General features: G+C 41.1%; 1 protein-coding gene across 5 annotated transcripts in view; it reads right to left on the bottom strand.

The window, feature by feature from the left end:
- Window positions 1-4,003: 4,003 nt before the first annotated feature.
- Window positions 4,004-23,574, bottom strand: part of Cab39l (calcium binding protein 39 like) — a 136,249-nt gene continuing 116,678 nt past the window's right edge. For all 5 annotated transcript variants that reach the window (XM_076872723.1, XM_076872724.1, XM_076872721.2 and 2 more), the window contains 2 exons: window positions 22,122-22,265; window positions 4,004-6,300 (listed from right to left, as the gene is read on the bottom strand). In XM_076872723.1, coding sequence (XP_076728838.1) covers window positions 6,121-6,300; window positions 22,122-22,265 — 324 coding nt within the window. In that variant the 3' untranslated portion in view covers window positions 4,004-6,120. The remainder of the gene's footprint in view (window positions 6,301-22,121; window positions 22,266-23,574) is intronic.

The following is a 23,574-nucleotide window of genomic DNA, read 5'->3' on the forward strand; positions in this document are numbered from 1 at the left end:
CTGAATGTAATGGAGCAAGTCAGGTCAGACCTGAGCGGAGAAGAGGGGTGGGGCTGCTGTGGTCACAGCTGGCCCATGTTGTCACAGACCTGCTGGGTTCCTTTGTGGACAGGGTTTCCTGTTCCCCTCAACCTGCTCTCTCAGCTTCTCCCAATCCAGGCCTACCTGGGGTCCTTGAAGAGAATGGTGCTGCTGTTCTATGGGTCAGCCACCAGTGACCGCTCCACTCCCACCACCACCCCACATCTGCCCCCTACAGTAACTCCAGAGTGTCACTCAGTGGCTCTTTTCCTTGGATACATCCCTAACCAGTAGGGAGAAAGAGTTCAACTGGTGTTAGATGAATGAATAGATTTGTGTTTGAGTATTTTGGCTACTTTTTTTTTTAAGTTTTGAATTTCAGAACTACAATTAGGTAATTTTATTTTTTCCCAACCTTCCCTAAAAGACAAACTATTAGTGTCTATTGCAACATGTTTTCCCAAAAGACTCATATGATCACAGTGCTTTATTAAAAAAAAAAAAATTCTCCTAGTACCTCCCCCTTCCCTTCCCCCAATCTTCTATTCTACTAGTCTCCCTTCTATTTTTAAATTGGTGCAGTATAATCATTCATAAAAGTGGATCGTGATATATATTTGTACATGCATACGCACATGCAATCGATAATTTGATTGATTTAATTCCCTAGTACCAACCTCCCCTTTTCCTCTTTTCCTTCCTTTTCCTCAATTGCCCTCCTCTTCTGGTCTCTCTTCTGTTTTTGTGAGATCCCTTTTTTCCTTTGATCTCTCTAGCTTCTGCACATGAGAAAAAAAATATGGAACACTTCGCAAATTTACATGTCATCTTTGCACAGGAGCCGTGTTTATCTTCCTTATGAATTTTGGTATCACAGAACCCAGGGGTGCTACATCCCCATTCCTTATGTTTTGAGACAAAAACCTCACTAAGTTGCCAAGGCTGTCCTTGAATTTATGATCCTCCTGTCTTGGTCTCCTGACTTGCTGGGATTACACTTGTGTGTCTACAGCTGTGTCCTTCCAATTTTTAAGGATATGCATTGCCTAAGTAAGCACTGGTCACAGCATTTTAAAATAACACAGATGGCTCACAATGCAGTGATTAAATGATGTTACATTGAATTAACTGGTGGCAAAGGGTGTGACTTTGTGTTTGTGTTGATTTTATTCTAAGGTAACTGCACATCCTCCTTCCGGAGGAGGGAGTGATGAGGGAAGGAGGTGGCCCAGGGAGGAATCTGATGTACATTCATCATGACCTTCAGCCTCCAGGCAGCCCCATGGCTCTGGGTCACTGAGGAACATGAAATGGAGGAATGGTTGACCGGGAGTCAACCGGTCCTATCAGGAAATCTAGGCTACTGTAATGTCCAACTGATGAAGCAAGCCAAGAAAACACAGCAAGTGCAGGATTGCAGTCTGAAATCAATGCCTGCCTCTGTGGAGGACAAGGATTGCTCAAAATGATGGAGAAATTCAAGATCAAATGCCTCTGCCCTACATTGAGGTCTAATTTGATCTTCCAAACATCGGAAAACCAAGTGAAAAGTCCTTGAATGAATCTAACTTCTAAACTCTTTCTGCTGAGTTACCTGGTAGGCCTGGCACCTGGATTCCCTCTTCTTTTGGGCCATGAGGAAATGAGGTACCTGTTCCAGGTGGGGAGAACTGAACAGCTGAGGAACTGAGTAGGAGACATGGGCAGCAGCCTGGACAGGTTCCCCGACTCGGACTTTGGCGTCAGACCTGACCTTGACTCTGTGTCAGCTGTTTGGGAGCACGCTATTGATGCTCTCTGAGCTCCATGTTCTCTGTAAAGTGGGGACTTGACTGAGCCATCTCAGGGTTGAGTGCAGGCCAGGCTCATAACTGCATTCTGCTTTGCCTTTAATCCTGGTGTTGGGTAGTCGCTAGGTGCATGGCAAGGTCACAAGTGTTCTTTAAATTACTACTTAGGGTCTTCTTTAAACTACTGTAAAAGTGGCTGAGAAAGCCAAAGGGTGGGAGTTAATTTGTAGAAAATAAACAGAAGCCAAGGAGCTAATGGGATAATACATCAAAAGAAAAGGATTAATGGGACTAACTCTTGACAGGGGCCATTGAGGTTAGTGTAAAGCTAAGAATTATGGCTATGGGTGTCTCTGTTTGTCTAGGAAGGAAGGTTCCTTTAATAGCACAGGCACACTAAGATAATGTCTGACCCGCTATTGACCCCAATGCCCACACTAACATGGGATTGACTTATAGATAAAGCCCCCCCCCCCCGCCCCCGCCCAATAGGATGGCCACCATGACAGTTCTGGAGAGGACCCACTAAGGTCAAAAACTCCACCACCTAATTGAAGGAGGAGTTGAACACTGATTGGCAAAGAGTACTGAAGGTGGTCCCCAGTTTTCCAGGTAAACATCAAACGGGAATAAATTTGAAGACAGCATTGACTCCTTTGTTGTTGCTTAGAAATGACCCCCCCCCCCCTCATGCTTTTTGCTTGAGCCTCACTTTGTTTTTACTGCACTTTCACTTATAATAAAGTTTTCTTGCATGGCTTTTGGTGTCTGATTAAATTTTCTTTTGTTGGAACACAAGAACCAAGGTGTGGAGTTTCAGCTCTCGGCTTTCCTATGACAATTGTAGCCACAAGCCAGCATTTTTCAAACTTCAAAAACACATCACCTTGCCAGGCATGGTGGCTCATGCCTGTAATCCCAGCAACTCCGGAGCTGAGGCAGGAAGATTGCAAGTTCAAAGCCAGTCTCAGCAGATTAGTGAGGCACTGAGCAATTCAGCAAGACCCTGTCTCTAAATAAATTTTTTTTTTTTTTAAAAAGGGATGGGGGATGGGGCTCAGTAGTTAAGCACCTCTGGGTTCAATCCCTGGTATCAAAAAAACAAACATCACTTCCATGTTCACATCCATCTTCAACCTGTTTTGCTCTTGGAAGGCAGACTGAGTCTAGCTTTTCAAGCTCTCCTTATAGTGTGGGTTTCAGACCTTTATCTGTGAGTACTCCCTTAAGTACCCCGAATCTTCCTGAAAGAACATCTACACAAAGATGGTGACTATTTATGGCAGATGAATAATGTTCTTTTGGATAAAGTAGAAAAAGAAATAAAAGACATAAAATATTAATTTCCTCTAATATAAGAGACTAGCAAGGTCTGTGAATGAAAGAACTATATTTTCACATTAAAAGCCATTCTGGTTATTTTTTAATTCCATTTCCCTTCACATTATCACAGTCACTTCCAGGTCTTGTGCAATTTCTAGGTCTTGTGTAATTTCCAGACTCCAGTGTGTCTCACAGCAGCTGTGTCTCATGGGAAAGGCGTGTCATGAAGGTTTTGAGATGCGTACAGCCCCTCCCTGGGTGTACATATTGCCCCCATCCCTCCCCAAGCCATCAGAGGATGAGAACCCATGAGGATGGGAATCAGAACCTATTTTACAAGGGGTGTGTGCTGCCCAGTCTTTTCTCCAAGAGCAAGGCTAACCCTTGGGCAGACGCCTGGCTGTAGCTGAGAGCCCTGTCCAAGAACACTGTGATCTCAGTCCCTGCCGGCCTCACTCCAAGACCTCAACACCCTGAGCCTTCTTAGTTCTGAAGGGTCTAGAAGGATGAAGAAGGGAAAAAGAGCAGAAGTTGGGCCTCCAGCCACTTTCGGTCTCTATCTAGCACATTCCATTATGGCTGGGATAGTTAAGCTGCTCAGAACCCCCATGTCCTCAAATACTTCATGGGAATGAGTCTCAGCCTCAGTGAGTATTGATAATGGAATGTGTGGATTTAGTGCCAGGCAGGTGGCACTGGGTTGTGGGCAGTTATCAACACTTGGCTGATGGAATGTGCACCGGGTCTCAGAACCCCACCAAGCCTGGTTCAACCTCGAGCCTGGGGCCTTTGCTGTTTGGAGCAATGACAAGAACACAGCGGCATGACCCACACGTAGAGGAATGAGACCGACCAGTGTGTGTGGGATCTTTTTATTTAGTCAGTCTTTATTTAAACATGTGCTTTAGAAATAGATTATTAAATATGACCTTTTCAAAATTCAATTCTCACAATATTTACAGTGATCTTTGTGCAAACAGTTTGACGGTGAGCTTCCTGTTCCCCTTTTGAGTTAATAATTTACAAACTCGCATCACAGCAAAACCCCAGCTACTTCATTTACCGTGTGGGAAACTAGTTTTCTTTTTGACAGGTACGGAGTAACGATAAGGGGACACTAGGGGAAGAGCTAACTCAAGCCCAGAGAAAATAAAATATTTTCTTTGTAAAAATAAATTATAATAAAGTTTTACTTTTCAATGAAAAACATGTGTCCCATGATGTTATGTAACACCATTAAGCAACCAAATACATTTCCAATAGTTATTTCATTTTCCTTTAAAAATATTTGCACTCATCTCTTTTAATCAAATAAGCAAACCCAGAAAAGCCAAATTCTAAGGGACTCTGGACTTCCAGGGAGTGTTATTAAAATAATGTGACTTCAGTGACTAGAAAACCCAGGTCCTCAGGAGCTGGCACTGACCCTCTTGCTGGCACATGCCAGAGCTGCTATGAGACGGTGTGGCAGGTCCCACCCAGACCATCTGCCTCAGGGCTCCTGCACCCCAGCCAGGAAGGGACATGCCCTGCCAGGTCATTCTTCAGGTACAAAATTCCACCAAGGGCACTGATCCTGGACAACGCATTTCTTTCTCCTCTCTGGGTGGAGAAATCTCTGGCTGAAGGACAGAACACAGCACCCAAGTTTTGTAAAATTTTACAGTTCCCATGGAAGGGAACAGCTTATGATTTAGAAACAGAATCATAGAAAACACAGAGTAGCCATTGTACCCTTCATGTTCTAGAAATAGCTTGAAAATTTCGTTTTATATATTTGATGTCTGAAAACAAGTCATAACATTTAACAAACTTATTTATCTTTAGTTTCTTGACCTTTCAAAGGAACGTAGATTAACTCCTTAATTATCCTGGAATGTAAGAGAGCATCTGGAACCAAAGTTTTTAGATTTACTTTTTCACAGAAGACCTCTTGATAGTGACAGAATGTCACAACTGGGGAAAAAAGAACCTTAAGTCATGTGGATTTTTTTTTTTTTTCATGTATGAATCATTTGCCTTTCCATGGGCCATATCGCCTGTTGGTAGAAGTCCCCTGCTGTGACCCTCTGGACCTATGGTTTGTACCCACTACAATTCCAGTGCAATGATTTCTACTCACTTAAAAATACACTGTCACCACAAACATTCATTCCACAGTGACAATTATGAATGAAATAGTCCAATCACTGACCCTCCAGAAGTCAACATGGAACAGCAGTGACTTTGTCTGGAACCACCTGTTTGCAGTTCTCCTGTGAGCAGGTCCGCCCTGTGGGTCCTTTATATACATCACAGCCCTTGTTGACCCACCCTGATCCTACTTGGTTGCTCCCTGCTGACCCACTGCAGCTGGAGTAGGTGCCGTGGGTTGGGCATGGGATGGAACGTGGGACAGTGAGCAGAAAGTGAGCTGAGAGGCGGGCAGCCATTAATTTCAGTCAGCATCCTGGGCAGGGCGTGGTATGTAACCAGTGGCAGAGCAATCGCCTAGCATCTGCAAGGTGCGGGGTTCAATCCCCAGTCCTGGGTGGGGTGGGGAGATGACCATGATATACCGGGCAGAGACAAAAGCACACCCAGGACTGACACCAGTAGCCTGTCCTCTGGCATCTGCCTGCACCTTAAGAAATCTGCTCAAGTACAGATGGGCAGAAGGGTTTCCCACCTCCTGGCCACACCCCTCGTCCCCCCACCCCACCCCAGGACTCCGAGGAGCCTGACATTTGAGCTCCTCTGTGATGACTCATCCGTCAACCTCTAATACAATGGCTCTGATTTCACATAAATAATCACAGACTTAATTAAAATGAATATATTATTCTAGATTAATTTTTTCCATTCAAATGTTTATATTCCATCCACCCTGAACAAGTAGTTAAGAAAAAACAGGCACCTCCAAAGTCTCCCCAAGAATGACGACTTTTTGATATGACATTGTACGAACTGGGCAAAGGGGACACGTGACCATGGCAGGAAACTGTCTTCAGGGGGCCGGTTTCTTCAAGTCCCGGATCTGTTTAATCAGGTAGTTCTTCTCGTCGGTGAACTGCTCGTCATCTGTCCTTTCCTTCTGAAAGCTGCTCAGAAACTCAATGAGTTTGGGTTGATTTTTTAACAGAATCTCCACAATAGGCTGGGTTTTGTGAGGACTGGCCACAAACACCTGAAACACAAGGAGACGAGAACCTAAGACAGGGGCCCCACGCCAGGGACCCCGCAGACCCTCCTTAAGTTTCATGTGTTACTTGTCTGACGAACATGAAGAAAGCCCCTGAGGATGCCTCCTTACTGAAGATCAGCACGTCACCTGGCCGAGCCAGCTCTGGGCAGCTCACCTGGAGCACAGCAGAGCGATCCTGGAATATTTTTGACTTTTACTTTGTTTTCATTTTAAATATTTGCTTAGAACTATGAAATCTTTCAAACGGAATACAACAGACATTGACATACTCACTGGACAAACTGAACAGGTTTTGCCATTTTGCTTTGAATCTTTCTTTTTAATAGACATTAATCAAATATTACAAATGGAACCAAACTCTTGCCTTCCACCTCTCCAACACCCGCCCTCAGTAGTGAGCTACCTACCATTCCCAGGCACATTTTACTAATTTCCTCTAGACAAATACGCATGTGAACATGAGCTGCAAGCAGTGTTTGCATATGCTCATCATTTTATACTTTATTTTTTGAAAAGATAATGTACTCAAGCAGTCTCCCTGTCTCCTTTCTCCCCTGGAAGTCACCAATGGCACTGGTTTCTTAGAATTTTAAAAGTGACTTGCTGGATGAGGTGGGGCAGGCCTGTAATTCCAGTGGCTGGGGAGGCCAAGGCAGGAGAATTGGGAGTTCAAAGCCAGCCTCAGCAACATAGCAAGGTGCTCAGCAAATTAGTGGGATCCTGCCTCAAAATTTAAAAATATAACAAGAACTTGGGATGTGTCTCTGAAATTAAGTGCACCTGGGTTCAATCCCTAAGTTTAAAAAAAAAAAAAAAAGGGTCCCATCTCCTAGAGAATCTAAATCAAGCAGACCTGGTGCGGGGGAGATTTGACATTCTGTATCTTCGTAACATTCCACCAAGATTCTTATGCATACTCCTGGTTGATACCTCAGGTAAGGGACTAGGGTTGTAGCTCAGTAGAACAGTGCTTGCCTAATTTGCTTGAGATCCCTGGGCACAATCCTCAGCAACCCCTCCCCCTCAAAAAAAAAAAAAAAATCCAAACCCAAAATAAAACAACTCAGTTACAACACAAAGGAGAGCAACAACCATGATATCAGGACACAATAACTCAAAACTAGTATCAATTGGTGCAGTGGGGAAGCAACTGAGAGGCAGAGTGCTCGTCTAACAAGCATGAGGCCCCAGGTTTAATCCCTAGTACTGCAAACAAACAAACAAACAAACAAAGGTATCAGTGCACTATTTTGTAACAGACACACTTCCTAGTTACTGTCACATATATAGCTGTTATGGGTTAGATATTAGGTGTCCCTCAAAAGCTCATGTGTGAGACAATGCAAGAAAATTCAGAGGTGAGACGACTGGGTTATGAGAGTTATTCTACTCAGTGTCTTAATGACCCGACAGGGATTAACTGGATGGTAACTGTAGGCAGGTAGGGTGTAAAGAGGCGGGTCATTGGGGCATGCATTTGGAGTATATATTTTATCCCTGGAGAGTGGAGCTCTCTCTCTCTCTCTGCTTCCTGGTACCATGTCCTTGGCTGCTGCTTTCCTCTTCCACACCTTTCTGCCATAATGCTCTGCCTCACCTCAGGGCCAAAGAAATGGAGTTGGCCACCTATGGACTGAGGCCTCTGAAACTGTGAGCCCCAAATAGGCTTTTCCTCCTCTAAAATTATTGTTGTCAAGTCGTTTCGTCACAATAGTGAAAAAGCTGACTAACACAATAGCTATATGACTAGAAAACAGATCCCAGGTCCCTAACCCTGACAGACACGCTGGTGTCTTGTTCTAGGCTCCTGACTCCTCAAAAGGGCCAAGGGCCTCTGAGTGGCCCCTCTGCACCACCCGCCTGCCCTGCAGCCCCAGCAGCACACAAGCCGATGATGGGGAGCGCACCGCGACGGGGCTTGGTTCTAGGGCTGTGGGTGCTGTGAGGTTGAGCCCTTAAGGTTCTCTCACTCCAGCAAGTAAGGAGAATAAGCAGGAGCTTCCAAGAAACTGGAGATAACATTAGATTTTGCACTTGGAACTGGAGGGCTCATGGTGTTGGTGGCATGTGGGCCAGTTCATGAGTCACGGAGAGAATTTTTACAAGTGGTGGCAACAAGAGGGAGTGTTCCAGGTAGGGAACTGCGCCAGTGGAAACTGGAGATGGCAGGGATGGAGGCTGCGGGAACAGCAGAGGAGTGAGCGTGGGGAGGACGGGGGCTCTGTCCATGAGTGTAGTGCCCAGGGCCCTCCATGTTCAGATCCCACTTCTCCCACTTATTAGCAGTGTTTTCACAAACAAATGCTTTCCCCCGCTAGTACCAGGGACTGAACCTGAAGAGTCTAACCACTGAGTCACATCCCCCAGTCCTTTTTATGTTTTATTCTGAGACAGGCTCTCGCTAAGTGGAAGATGCTTTTCATCTCTAAGCCTCAGGCTTCATCACCAGAAGTCAGAGGACCCCCACCTGGTGGGGCTGAGGAGGCTGCAGAGCACCAGCAGCGCGGGGGTGGGTGTCCTGAAGCCTTCTGCAGCACAGGGACTTGTGACTGTGGGGATGAAGCTCTGACCTGGGCTTAGGACCCTGTACCTGCCCTATCACCCTCGTTCATGTCCACATATACGTGACGTGGCATTGCCCATGCACAGTCCTACTGGTTAATTTCACTCCCAGGCTTAATGCTTCACACTCTTCAGAACGCTTAATCCACACCACAGCCCTGAAGTATAAAAACTGTCACCCACATCTGATACACGAGGACACAGAGAGGTTTAAGGAAGTTAAGAAGCTGGACCCACATAGTGGTATGGTTGAAGGATGGACTCTGGGGCACCCTGCCTGGGTCTAAACCCTGGCACCACCACTTCATATCTCTATGGTCCTGCAAACTTCCTTTACTTGCCTGCAACTCTGATTCTTCATCTGTAAAATGGGGATAAAGGACAGGACCTATGTGTTATCAGGCAACAGTGAGGCTTAATGAGAACACCACACGCATTCTCATACACGCGTTAGAAAAGTGCCTGGCACCCAACCAGCATTCAGTGGGCATCAGCAATCAGGATCAGTGCTCCTGCCAGGCTCAGAGAGCTCATGAGGCCTAATGCTGGGACCACAGGATGCTTGTCTCCATTTGTGAAAACTGAGAAAATGTGACATTTTGCCAGGTGAGGTTCAAAACTGGAAACCAAATCCTGTAAATCTCTGACAGCTTATTTGGACAATTTCTTTCTTTCTTTCTTTCTTTTTTTTGTGTGGAACTGGGGATTGAACTCAGGACCTTGCACATGCCAGGCAAGCGTTCTACCACTGGGCTACATTCCCAGCCCTGGCCAATTTATTTCTGAAATTGTGTGTTTCTGTTTCTCTCTCCCCCCGCCATTCTCTCTCTCATATACATATGCTATGTTAATTCTTTTTTTTTTTTTAACATTTTTTTTTTAGTTGTTGACAGACCTTTATTTTATTTATTTTTATGCAGTGCTGAGAATTGAATCCAGTGCCTCACACATGCTGGGCAAGTGCACTTCCACTGAGCTTCAGCCCCAGCCCCCTCTATGTTAATTCTTGATGTTTCCATAGTGTCCATCAAAGGGCCTTGGGTCTCTTGCTCACACACCAGTTGCTAAGAAGTGCAGAGCACTCTTTGGAAACACTGTGCCCGTGGTCATTAGTGGCTCACCATGGAACAATCTTTTGGCAGCCCTCATTGCTTATCTAGAGTAAGGCCAACCTTCAGCCTGCTGGGGACTGCTTTGCACACAAAGGAAAAGGATCTCCCTAATTTCCACTTCGCAGGTCACAAGTGACATGAAGGAGCTGATCTTTGACCTTCTGGGCTATAAAGTACCCTAAGTTCCACTGGGACAAAGAAATCAGAAGAGAAATTAGAAAACACTGAGCCAGGTGTAGTGGAATACACCTGTAATCCCAGCGATTTGGAAAGCTGAGGCAGAAGGATTTCAAGTTAGAAGCAGCCTGGGCAACTTAGCAAGACTCTGCTTCAAATCAAGGGTGGGGGACTGGGTATGCGGCCTGGTGGTAGAGCACCCTTGGGTTTACTCCCAAGTACCATAAAAAGGATAAAATACTTTGAGACAAACAAAAATGAAAATAACATATCAGAACTTAGAAGATGACTAAAAGCAGTGATCAGCTAGAAATATATAGACAAAAATGCTTATATTCAAACAGAAAGATTGAAATATTGCAGCTCAATAACCTAATTACACCTTAAAAACTAGAAAAAGGGGCTAGGGGTGTAGTTTAGTGGCAGAGCACTTGCCTAGCAAGTGTGAGGTGCTGGGTTCAATTCTTAGCACCACATAAAAATAAACAAATAAAATAAAGGCATTCTGTCCACCTATAACTCAAAAAAACAAAACAAAACAAAACAAAAAAAACAACCAAACCAAAAAAAAAAAAAAAAAAAAAAAACCCCACAGAACTAGAAAACTAGCTAACTAAACCAAAGCAAGAAAAGATTAGAAGACAGAAAAACAAAACAGAGAAAAACTACACAGAGAATCAATAAAACCAAAAGTTGGTTCCTTGAAAAGGTCAACAAAATTGACAAGTTGTTAGCTAGAGTGACAAAAAGAAGATTCAAATTATGAAAGTCAGAAATGAAAGTGAAAACATTAATCACAACCTTACAGAAACAAAAAGGATCATGAAAGAATACAATGAACAATTGCATGCCAACATGTTAGATAACCTAGATGAAACTGTCAAGTTTCATAGAAGCAACAGAAATACACAGAGATCAAATCAATAATCCAAAACTCTCAATAAAGAAAACCCAAGACCAGATGAACTCACTGGTCAACTCCACCAGACATAAAGAAAAATGCACACCAATATTTCTCAAATTCTTCCTCAAAGAGGAAGGAACACTTCCTTATTCCGTGAGGTCAAAAATACCTTGATAAACTAAAGCAGATGAGAAAACTACAGATCATACCCTTTATGAACAAAAATGAAAAAAATCCTATCAAATATTAGCAAACTAAGTCCAGCAGCCTACTTTAAAAAATTACATACCATGGCCAATGCCACTGGGTGACATGAGGTCAGAGAGGGATGCAGATCCCTGGGGTACTTATAATAAGTGGGAACTTTGGTTTCAGAGATTCCTATGTATGTAGAGAGAACGGCATGTGAAGAGGGAGAGAGAAAATGGAGTGACTCGGGGACAGGTCAAGGAATGCCACGGGTGCTGGCAACCAGCAGAAGCTGGCAGAGAAGATGCAAAGATTCCCCCTGAGCGGCTCCTAAAGGGACTCCTGGTGACACTGTGACTGTGGACTTCTGGTCTCCAGACCTGTGAGAGAACAAGTTTCTCAGCCTGTGATGCTCTGTTACGGCAGCCCTAGGAAACTAACATATCACATTAATCGAATGAAGGAAAACCATACAATCATCTCAATGAATATAAGAAGAGTATTTGACAAAACCCAAAACAATTTCATGATAAAAAAAAAATCCAACATAGGACAACTGGAAATTCATATACAGAAGAATGACATTGGGCCCTCAGCTCACACTCTGAATAAAAATTAATTCAAAATCAATCAAAGACCTAAATATCAAAGCTAATAAAACTTGCAGAGAAAAACATTGCGGCTTGGGGCTGGGGATGTGGCTCAAGTGGTAGCGCTCTCGCCTGGCATGTGTGCGGCCCGGGTTCGATCCTCAGCACCACATGCAAACAAAGATGTTGTGTCTGCCGAAAACTAAAATAAATAAATAAATATTAAAATTAAAAAAAAAAAAAAAGAAAGAAAAACATTGCGGTACATGTTTGTGACCTTCAATTTGGTCATGGTCTTACATAGGACACTAAAAGTACAAGCAACTAAAGAAAACAGAGTGGATTTCATTAAATTTTAAACCTTTGTGAAAATAAAGACACTATTAGGAGATAAGTAAAACAGAAAACCCACAGAATGGGAGAAAGTATTTGCAAATCATATATCTGATTAGTGCCTTGCATCTAGAATACATAAAGAGCTCTTACAATTCAACAACAAAAAAACAATCCATTCAAGGGGTAAAGGACTCGAATAGACATTTCTCCAAAGAAGGTACTTCAGTGACCAATAAGCACATGAAAAAAATGCTCTGGATCATTAGTCATTAGGGAAATATGAATCAAAACCTTATGAGAAATCTTTTCATACCCACGAGGATGGTTACAATTAAAAAAATAAAACTGACAATAACAAGTGTGACAAGGATGAAGAGAAATTGGAACCCTACTTTGCTGATGGGAATGTACAAAATGTAGCTTCTGTGGAAAATAGTATGGCATTTCCTCAGGAAGTTAGACATTGAATTACCATATGATGGAACAATTCTATCCCTAAAAATGGAAAATATATTTGTTCAAACACAAATTTGCGTTCTATTGCCTGAAGCAGCACTATTCACACTATCTCAAAGTGGAAACAGAGTGCCCATCAGCTGAAGAACTGATATCTACACAATGGAATATTATGTGGCCATTAAGAGTAACGAAGGACTGGTTGATCATACAACAACATGGATTTGATTCTATTTATGTAAAATATCCAGAATAAAGGCAGATCCATAGAGCCAGAAAGCAGATTTGAGGTTGGCAGGGCCTGGGGGTAAGGGAAAATGGGAGGCACTGCTTAATGAACACAGGCTTCCTTTTGGAGTGATGGAATGTTCTGGAACTACACAGTGGGGTCAGTTGCACAACTTTTGTAAAAATACTAAATGTCACTAAATTGTACACTTTTAAATGGTTAATATACTGAATTTCAAGTTATATGACTTTTACAACAATAAACTAAAATTCTAAAATTGTTACGTACAAAAAAAAAAAAAAGTCTTCCAGACTTGTTTACACTGTTACATAAAAATGCCTGACGTTTGGCGGAGACCTATTAGTATGTTGGGAAATCACACACTGGAGCCAAACTGTTTGCTTCTTCTGGTCATCATTTGTTTACAAGAGAGTTGTTGTGGCATTTTAGCTAAAAATTGCCTGGCATTTTGTGGTAGCTACATAAATAACTCATAACAGTCTTTATTACCTAAATGGGGGGAAAAGATGAAATATACTGGATAAACTTAAGTTCTGTTTCAAAAATGTGGTGGAATTTGCAGACAGGTATCATTGAATCAAGTTCACTTAACCCACATCCAGGACCATAAACCTAAGAAAAATGTTCAGTTTGTTTTCAAGTTTTAAAATTCTCCATATTTTTGTTTTTTTATGGCTCCTGAACTCTGCTGCCTCTGAAGGTTTCTACTAACTAGAGGCGACTAGTGCAATCTGCAGGACGATTCCCAGGGGCCCAAGCCAAGGCCTGAGAAGGTGGAACTCTGCTAACTCAGGTGTGGGGAACTGAATCTTTTGACTTGTCTCTCTAGAATATCGTCTTGGTGTTCTCTCTGTTGTCCTCACTGAGATGCATTTTCAAAATACCCCAAAACAAGTTAAAGAAATGAAATTATCTATGACTACTTTTTAGAGTGCCATTTTATGGCTTGTGTCCCTTTGTTAATCTAACATATCTCAGAAGTGTGCTTTATGGAGTTTACAAGCATGAAAATTTTATGACCACAACTCAAATATTTTTAGTTCAGAAAACTAAAGCTAAAAATATTTTGCTCTCAATTTTAAGCTTGAATGCTTTTTATGAAAACTTAAAAGGTCTATCTCTTGCCAACATACTCATTAATTTCACATACATGCTCCTTTACCAAGACTGATTTGAGCCAGACAAGGTATTGAAGGGTTCATCTTCTGTGTTTCAGGCATGATCGTCAATGGTGCATGTTGTAAGTCTGGAATGCTTTTTACATGTCACCTGAAAGTGACTTAAGTTTCATCCCATGAAAGTGTGAAATAAAACAACCCTATTTTGTTTTTTTGTGGTGCTGGGGATTGAAACCTGGGCCTTGCACATGCTAAGCAAGTGCTCTACCACTGAGCCACATCCCCAGCCCTAAAACAACCCTATTTTTACTCGAATGAATACAAATCTGAGTAGTAAATAAATATTTGGAATTTTTTTTTTTAAAGAGAGAGAGAGAGAGAGAGAGAGAGAGAGAGAGAGAGAGAGAGAGAGAATTTTAATATTTATTTTTTAGTTTTCGGCAGACACAACATCTTAGTTTGTATGTGGTGCTGGGGATCGAACCCGGGCCACACGCATGCAAGGCGAGCGCGCTACCGCTTGAGCCACATCCCCAGCCCTATTTGGAATATTTTGATACAATACTTCTTAGTTTTGATCAGAGACAGGTAACTTCTTTTCCTGTCTTAAGAAAGGACCTGACTCCTGCCTCTGCTACAAGCTAGGTTAGTATCTATGAGTTTGGTACGCCCACACCAGGACTGGACAGCAAAGGAGGAATAAGACCCTGTGAGGAAAGTTAGGGTGGTGGCAGGGAAGGACACTTTAAAAATTTGTAGAATCACCTGAAATCCCCCTCCTCACTGCCACCCTTCTTATCATCACTGATTATATAAGTGAGATGCGTAGAAAACCAGGGAAATGAAGAAAAGCAAAAAGAAAGTAAAAACATCACTTACAAGGCCAGAGGTGTGGCTCAGTGGCAGAGCACTTGCTTAGCAAGGCGGGAGGCCCCAGGTCCCATCCTCAGCATCTCCCTCTGCAAAATCACTCAACTTTTCTACCCAAAGGTAACCATGTGAATATTTGGTGCACATTCTTTCTTTCTTTCTTTATTTTTCTGTGCGTACAGGTATATGTAAATATATTACAAATAAAGTGTACCTAATGGTTTGTGACCTATATTTTCACTTAACAATATGGTTTTACCATTTGCAGATTCTTCATATACTAAGTGAGACCACTTGAAAGGCCTAGCTGACTAGGCCACAGATCTGGCCTAGGTCCTTGTGATGCCCTGGGCTTTGTGCTAACATTTTATGGAGATTGCATTCTTTTGTCCTTACAACAACTCTGGGAGGAAAATCCTTTTTGTCCCTACTCTCTAGACAAGGCTCAGAATAGTTAAAACAGGATCCCCAGGTGCCAGGCTGAGGACTGTGAGCCTCCTCCAGGGGTGCCCACTCTCCACAGAGGCAGAAATGTGCTGTTTGATCCAAAGGTTCTTCATTGCTTGTCTAGAGATGAGGGCAAGGAGGAGCAAAACTATAAGCACTTTTTCTTATCTTAAAAAAAAATTTTTTTAACTGTAGTTGGACACAATACCTTTATATATATATATATATATATATATATATATATATATATATATATATATATATATTATTTTTTTAGTTTTTGGCGGACACAACATCTTTGTTTGTATGTGGTGCTGAGGATCGAACCCGGGCCGTACGCATGCCAGGTGGGCGTGCTACCGCTTGAGCCACATCCCAGCCCCGGACACAATACTTTTATTTTGTTTATTTTATTTTTATGTGGTGCTGAGGATTGAACCCAGGGCCTCACAAGTGCGAGGCAAGCACTCTACTGCGGAGCCAAAACCCCAGTCCACATTTTTCTTATCTTTAAAACTTTTGTTTTAAGTAAACTAGTGAGTCAAAGAGACTACTTTTGAGTCTGTTTTCAGCCTTCTTTCTAAACTTTCTTTAAGCATTTTCAGAATTTTGACAGGCAAACATATGGTGGATGTCTGGAAACTTCCTAAGAGATACAGAATACATTAATTTGTATTAAATAATTCAAGTTTTGTAGGTAGTTTTGTAGGGAGAAGAGAGTCACATGGTCTATATTTCATTGTGGTTTTGAAGTTTTCAAAAGTAGCTTTCTTGAGATATTTTTTTTAAATTCTTTGTTATTTTTTAGTTGTAGATGGACACAATATCTTTATTTTTATTTATTTATTTATATATGGTGCTGAGGATCGAACCCAGGGCCTCACGCATGCGAGGCAAGCGCTCTACCACTGAGCTACAACCCCAGCCCCACTTTCATGAGATATTACAGTCCACGTACCACACAGTTCACCCACTGACAGTGTGTTTCAGCGATGTTTAGTGGATTCGGAGTTGTGCATCACCACAGGCAACTTCAGGACATTTTTATCATCCCCGAAAGAAACACTGTACCTGTTAGCTGTCACTCCCCACTCCCCATGCAAGCCCCCAGCTCCAGTGGGCACTGATGTACTTTCTGCCTCTGGAGGCTTGCCAGTTCTAGACATTTCATACTGATGGATTTATCCATGTGTGCTCTTTGTGACTGGCTTCTTTCACTTAGCATGGTGTTTTCAAGGTTCATTCATGTTGTAGCATGAATATAGTACTCATTCTTTTTATTGCCAAAACTTCACTAGGTTTTTTTTTTTTTTTTTTTTTTTTTTTTTTAAGAAAGAGTGAGAGAGAGGGAGAGAGAGAGAGAATTTTAATATTTATTCTTTAGTATTTGGTGGACACAACATCTTTGTCAGTATGTGGTGCTGAGGATCGAACCCGGGCTGCACGCATGCCAGACTAGCACGCTACCGCTTGAGCCACATCCCCAGCCCTTCACTAGGTTTTAAAAGGATTAAAGGCGATAATCCCTGTAAATGTTTACCAGACTCCCTAGCACACAGTAAGTAATTACTGTTTAGTTAATTACTTTGTCATCAAATTACTATTGTCATTTCCCCCAATAAATCACCATTAATATCACATATAAAATTAATTACTTTCCTAAACATTTGCTATCAAATTTAAACCCAATAACTTGGCTGGGTGTAGTGGTACATGCCTATAATCCCAATACTTGGGAGGCTGAGGCAGGAGGATCACAAATTTGAGGCTAGTTTAGGCAAGTTAGCAAAACCCTGTCTCAAAAAAAAAAAAAAAAAAAAAATTAAAGGTGAGGACGTAGCTCAGTAGTAAAGTGTTCTTGGGTTCCATCCCCAGTACCAATAAACAAACAAACCCAGTAGCTAGCTGGGAATGTGTTCAGTGGTAGAGTACATGCTTAGTGTTTTCAAGGTTTGATTCCCAGTACCACAGCAAAACAAACCCTAAGAACTCATTTTAACTATTTCAAAGTTTTATTTTGGCTGAAAAGATATTTTTTGTTTATTATTTCCAATTGTGTTCAATGATTAAAATGATTCTTCCTTCATTATGTAGATACCAATGCAAAGTGAGAAAATCTAAATAACATAATATAATAGGGCTGGAGTTGTAGCTCGGTGGTAGAATGCTTGCCTAGCTTGTGTTAGGCACCGGGTTTGATTCTCAGTGCCATATATAAATAAATAAAATAAAGGTTTATCCACAACTAAAAATGATTTAAAAATAATATAACATAATAATACTGGATAATATGTTAGAAAAATTATATTATCCTCTGACCAAAGAAAGACTGTACTGTTACTTCTTTTAGTAATACTATAAAAGGTCTCCCAGTTTCCTCAGCCACAAAGCGAAGGTGCTCCACCTACCTGACTTCAAGATGGGACGAGGAGTATAGGCCCTTTCAGGGCAAAGTGCACTGGAAACTCCAGAACGTTAAATTGTTAGTTACACTGTTGTTACTGCAATTGCTTTGATATTTTGGAACTCAAGTCTGGAGGATCTATAAATTTCACACAATTGTGGAAATTACATAGGAAGCTATATATTTATTCCAAAATTATGTGGAAAAGCAACTTAAATTTTTTTTTCTAGTGCTGTGGGTGTAGCTCAGTGGTGGAATGATGCCTAGCATGATAGGCCCTGGGCTCAATCTCCAGTACCAAAGGAAAAAAAAATTATTCTTATTCTGGATAGTATTCTCAATTATAAAATATAGGCAATGCTCAGCAAGCACACTACCACTGAACTATGCCCTCAATTCCTATTTTATGAATTTTTTAAAGAACATGTATTTAAAAATAGAAATGCAAAGTGAGGTTTTAATTGTAGGTTTTCACTTTTCTCCCCTGCCTGTTTGTTAAAATAAGCACAAGGGGCAAAATAAAATAAGATTAAATGAGGACCTGATAAAGCTGGCTATTCTACACTATTTAAAAATTGTTGATGAAACATTAAGTTGATGCAAAAACTTCTTTTTTGAGACAGGGTCTGTCTATGCAGCTCAGGCTGGTCCCAAACTCTTGAGCTCAAGCCATCCTCCTGTCTCAGCCTGAAGAGCTGGGACAGGTGGACACCACTATGCCTTGCACTGTTTAATGACCTGGTACAATCTGGGGGAAAATGATTATTAAGTCATAGTCTATTCCTAAATTTACTGAATCTCAACTACTTCCCCACAAGTAGACTTAGATTTGGTTTATCACAGCCAGAGCAGCTGGTCTGCTAGAAAGTCAGTTCCTAAGGAAATGAGTAATTCATGGTTACTCCTTCACCAGATTTATCTATATTTTGCATTCTTTGCAATAAGACCACATGGACACCATTATCATTCTAAGATCATTCTTTCTTTTTGGGTGGGGGATACTAGGGATTGAACTCAGGGGCACTTGGCCACTGAGTCATATCCCCAGTCCTATTTTGTATTTTACTTAGAGACAGGGTCTCACTGAGTTGTTTAGTGTCCTGATTTTGCTGAGGCTGTCTTTGAACTCTCGATCTTCCTGCCTCAGCCTCCTGAGCTGCTGGGATCATAGGTGTGTGCCACTGTGCCCGGCTGGCTTTTGTATTTTTATTTATTTATTTTTATGTGGTGCAGAGGATCGAACCCTTTGCCTCACACGTGCTAGGCAAGCGCTCTACCACTGAGCCACAACCCCAGCCCCAACTTTTGTATTTTTAAGAAGCTGGAGCAGGAAATGTTTTCATGGAAATGGCTGTTGTGGTCAAGTGCTGGGTCAGTGACAGGAGTACACTGAGGACCATTTTTGGCACTGGGCATGCCTGAGTTCCAGCAGCTCTAGGTATGAGCCGGATGCCACAGACCACCTCCTTACATGGTTTGGTGGGAAGTACCAACATGGCCCTTTGGAGGGGGAAAGCCAGCCAATAGCTGTTTCTAAGTTCATTTCTGGGAGAAGCAGGATCACAGAGACACAGGTCTTATGACCTAGCATCTTGGAACTAAACTTTAGACTTTAGCCCTTCCGTTTTGCAAGGAAGGAAACAGATCCATACAAATATATCCAAAGTCATTGCTAGCAACCGAGCCACAACAAAGACCCAGTACTCTTGACTTACATCCAGAGCTTTTCTATCACACACACCTTCTGCTGGTCAATACTAGGAAACACTAAATGTCATCTCAGAGGAGATACTGATCTTATCAGCAAGCTAATAAAAATGAGCCACTAATCACATGGCAAAGGAATCTGCAGTACAGTGTTCCATACTTTCTGCCCCTATACAGAAGGAGCTTTGAGGGAAAAACTATTAATAAAGAATGTGAAAAAAAATTCTAGGACTTGGCTGTTACATTTTTTCTAAACAGCAAAATATTATTTTTGGGAAGTAAACAATCAAGTTCATACTTCAGTTGGAAGAAACATAGTTGGGGTCCAGAGTAGGCCCAGTTTACACACACACAAGTAAACAAGTGGTCAACTATTTTTAAATGTACCTATTCTGTCCACTGATTAGATGATCCCAATTCTGATCTGTGGACTGAAGCAGGTTATTTCTATTTTGCCGCCCACTGAACACTTCTATAACACTGCATTTTTAAACAAAATTATATGCAGCTTGTTCTCATCTCCAATGATAGAGTACACTTCTGTGGAAGCCGAATGGCGTGACCACAGCCTCCTACAATCCCTACAGTCAACGATTCCCAAGAAAGTCTATCACTTCATAACGCATGGCACTTCCCAGTCCTACAGCACTATTTTTATTTCATCCCATTTCTTTACTTTTAATGAGATAATTCTAACACAAAAAGAATACAGGGGATAACTTATCGACCGCATGTCTCCACCAGCAGGTCTGTGCAAGTCGAACATTTTTGCCATGTTTGCCTTTTAATCAAAATATTGAAAGCTGTTGAATGCTTTCCACGATATCACTTATGCTCTTCCCTACCCCTCTCCTGACATGGCTGCTGTCCTGAATTTGGTGTCATTCCACACATAATTTTTGACTATAACTGCATATGTGTAACTCTATATACAGTATTGTTTTCCATGTTTTCAAACTTTAAGTAAATTACTTCTTTTTAATGTTGGCTTCTTCCAACTAATCAAATGTTTCTGAAAGTTAGTCACATCTCAGACCTTACTATCTTTCAGGATGGAGTCCCTTACCTCGTTCTTCAAAATTATGCTATTTCCACCATAAAGAGTTTAAAATGAGTTTATTAAGTTGTAGGATTCCAAAAAGAACTTATAAACTTAGGCTCTGAATTACTCTAATGGCTTTTTGGACAATAAATATCTGGTGGCTGAAAGACTGACTACATCATTTTTTTTACTGCTCAAAGCAACACTTACTTTATAAACTGCCATTTCTCCCATTTATTGACTTACAAATATTATTGACTTAATATATATTAGAGAGACAAAAAAATTCCTGAAATTTTTTGAACCCTTAATCCTTTCCTAGATGTCTAACATGAGAAAATAATTCTTGTATGTGGAAAAAGCTAGTTGGATGCATAAACTGTGCACTGCAGCAATACTGTAGTAAAATATGCAAATAACCTAAATATCAATGACCCAGGACTGTTTAAGTCCACTAGAATAAATACATCCAGTTATAAACTATGATGTTTATAAAACTACTGGCTCTAAAAACTATAATAACAATAATGAGAGTGTTTACTTATAGCATTAAGTGATAAAATTAGAATACAAACTTGTTTGTACAATGTGAATACAGCTAGAAAAAAAATGCCCTTAAGTTGGGTGTGGTGGTGCACACCTGTAATCCCAACTGCTCGGGAGGCTGAGGCAGGAGGATCTCGAGTTCAAAGCCAGCCTCAGCAATGGTGAGGCACTAAGCAACTCAGTGAGACCCTGTTTCTAAATAAAATACAAAATAGGGCTGGGGATGTGGCTCAGTGGTCGAGTGCCTCTGAGTTCAATCCCCAGTACAAAAAAAAAAAGCTCTTAAATATGTGCAAGGGAAAATAAATTTACTAAAGTGTTTAGAGTAGTTAGATTAGCAGAATGGGATTACAGAGTAGGTTTCTCCCATCTAATGCATGTACACATGTGTATATTTTATTGGCATTACCGTTTATCATTTGGGTCTACTTATTCTGGCTATACTTAAAATGTAAAAGTGATGAACATATCACTTTTGGGAAATGTTATCATCTATTTTTTCAGTGGGGAAGAAGATTTGACTTTCTCTTAAGAGAGAAAGCACAGAGGTCCAGAGTGTGGTGACAAGGACCTACATAAAGGCCTAGCTTCATTGGATTTTCTATCTGTGAGGTTTTTGGTGAGTACCAGAGAGATTCTCACCAGGAGGGAGGAAGCTCATTTTTTCCCCAATGGTTTTTAATTTGAAAATGATTGTTTAATTTTACTCCAGGCACTGGGTGGCAGGTCCTCTGAAGTTTGATGTTGCCATGAAACTTCTCTGAATTTATAATGCATGTGTAATTATCTGAGGCAAATTTCCCTCACTGAAGCACCCAAGTAATGATTTGATGCCATTAGACTAATGAGAGAATGCAATTGATCAATATTTTTTTAAAAAGAAAATATTTAGAGGTATGGATTAGTTAGCAAACCTTAAATAGGCATTCATTAAAATAGTTCTAAAGTCTCATCTAAATCATGCAAAACAAAAAAGACTGCCTATTTAATTTTCTTGCAAGAATAAAGGAAGGAAAGTAAAAAGAAGGAGCTTCTTGTTTGAAGCTGGGGGGAAAAAATCCCCACAACATTATTTCTGTAGCTGACACTGTACCTTAAAGACATGAAAGGCTTCAAACTGAATGTTGGGACTTTTATCTCGAAGGAGGTTCATCATCAGCTTCAGGTTCTCTGGCTTGCTGATGTACTTGGTCATAATGGCAAAGTTGTGGCGGTCCAGGATCAGTTCACCGAGCAGCTGTGAGAAAACACAAAGCCAACGTTTATCATCCATCTAACACATCTAACAGTCCTCTTATTTAAATACACCTTACTTGCCCTCACTGAAAAACAAAGTATAAATGTTATGGAAATCATGCTCTGCAAGAGACTGAGTTGAAGAACTCAGGCTATTTACATCAGTCTGAAGTTCTGTGCCCTGAGCTGAGGTTACACGTGGCTTTAATAGGAAATTTGACATCATTTTTTAACCATCACAACATCGGTGGGTTTGAATTCTTAGCCTATATGACTAAAGACCATGCACAGGGAATTTACGATAAGTAGTTCACAGGTGCAGGACAAAAACGGGTAACACACCTGCAAGTATTGTCATCAGGTGGCCTTCACCACAGGCAGCAGAGTGTGGTGACAAGATGACTTGAATTTATCTCCCTAAGAGCGATAGTTCTGAGGACTAAGCTTACAAGGTTATAGTTTAGGCAGCAGTTAATTGGCCAAGCAATCGAGTGATGTAGCTACATTTCTACAGAGTTCAGAAAGTTACAAAGCATAGGAAAATAAATCCTTTTTCCAGGCATTGGTTCCTCATCATAATGTTCTTATAATTTCATTTCCAGCCAGCCACTGCTGCAGCTTACCAAGAGATAGCCAGAAATAAATTTATTTTCATCAATTACTTTAATCAGCTTGCTTCCCAATACTGTATTGCTCCTAGGCAGTCCAGCAGGACAGGAAAAACCAAAACTCTACAATCATCCCTCCTTTTCCCAAATAAATATACTCAAGTACTTTAGTGGAAAGATAGTTTTATGTTAAGTGACTGTTACCCTCCCCTTAACATCTATTATAAAACTTGATATAAAACTAGAAAGATAAATCATGGACCCTAAATCCATATCAAGCTTTTAAAGTGCAGCAAGTTTTAACAAAGAAGTAAAGCAAAATATCTAATGGTGGAAAGTTAATAGTTTCCAAAAGTGCAACATTACTCTGAAACCAAATGGAAATGCCCAAAGTGAAAACAGAAGACCCTCTAGCAAATTGCTGGATGCATTGTTGCTCCATCTCAGAAACTTTTGTTTTCACTATAGTGATAGCAATTCCTAAAGGTGGTCATAGAAATGTTGGATCCAAGGAGAATACATTAAACTCGGGGTTAGTTGTCTATCACAATAGAATTTCAGACTTGTAAACTTATATGTGTGTGTGTGTCTGCCACTACACAACTACTTTGCTAATGATGTATCATTTTTCTATTTAACAAATAAGAACTACACACTGAAGGTTATATTTTGTGCACAAAAATAATGTTAAATCTGAAAAAA

This window comes from Callospermophilus lateralis, chromosome 12 (assembly GCF_048772815.1).
Source record: "Callospermophilus lateralis isolate mCalLat2 chromosome 12, mCalLat2.hap1, whole genome shotgun sequence".
Lineage (NCBI taxonomy): Eukaryota > Metazoa > Chordata > Mammalia > Rodentia > Sciuridae > Callospermophilus > Callospermophilus lateralis.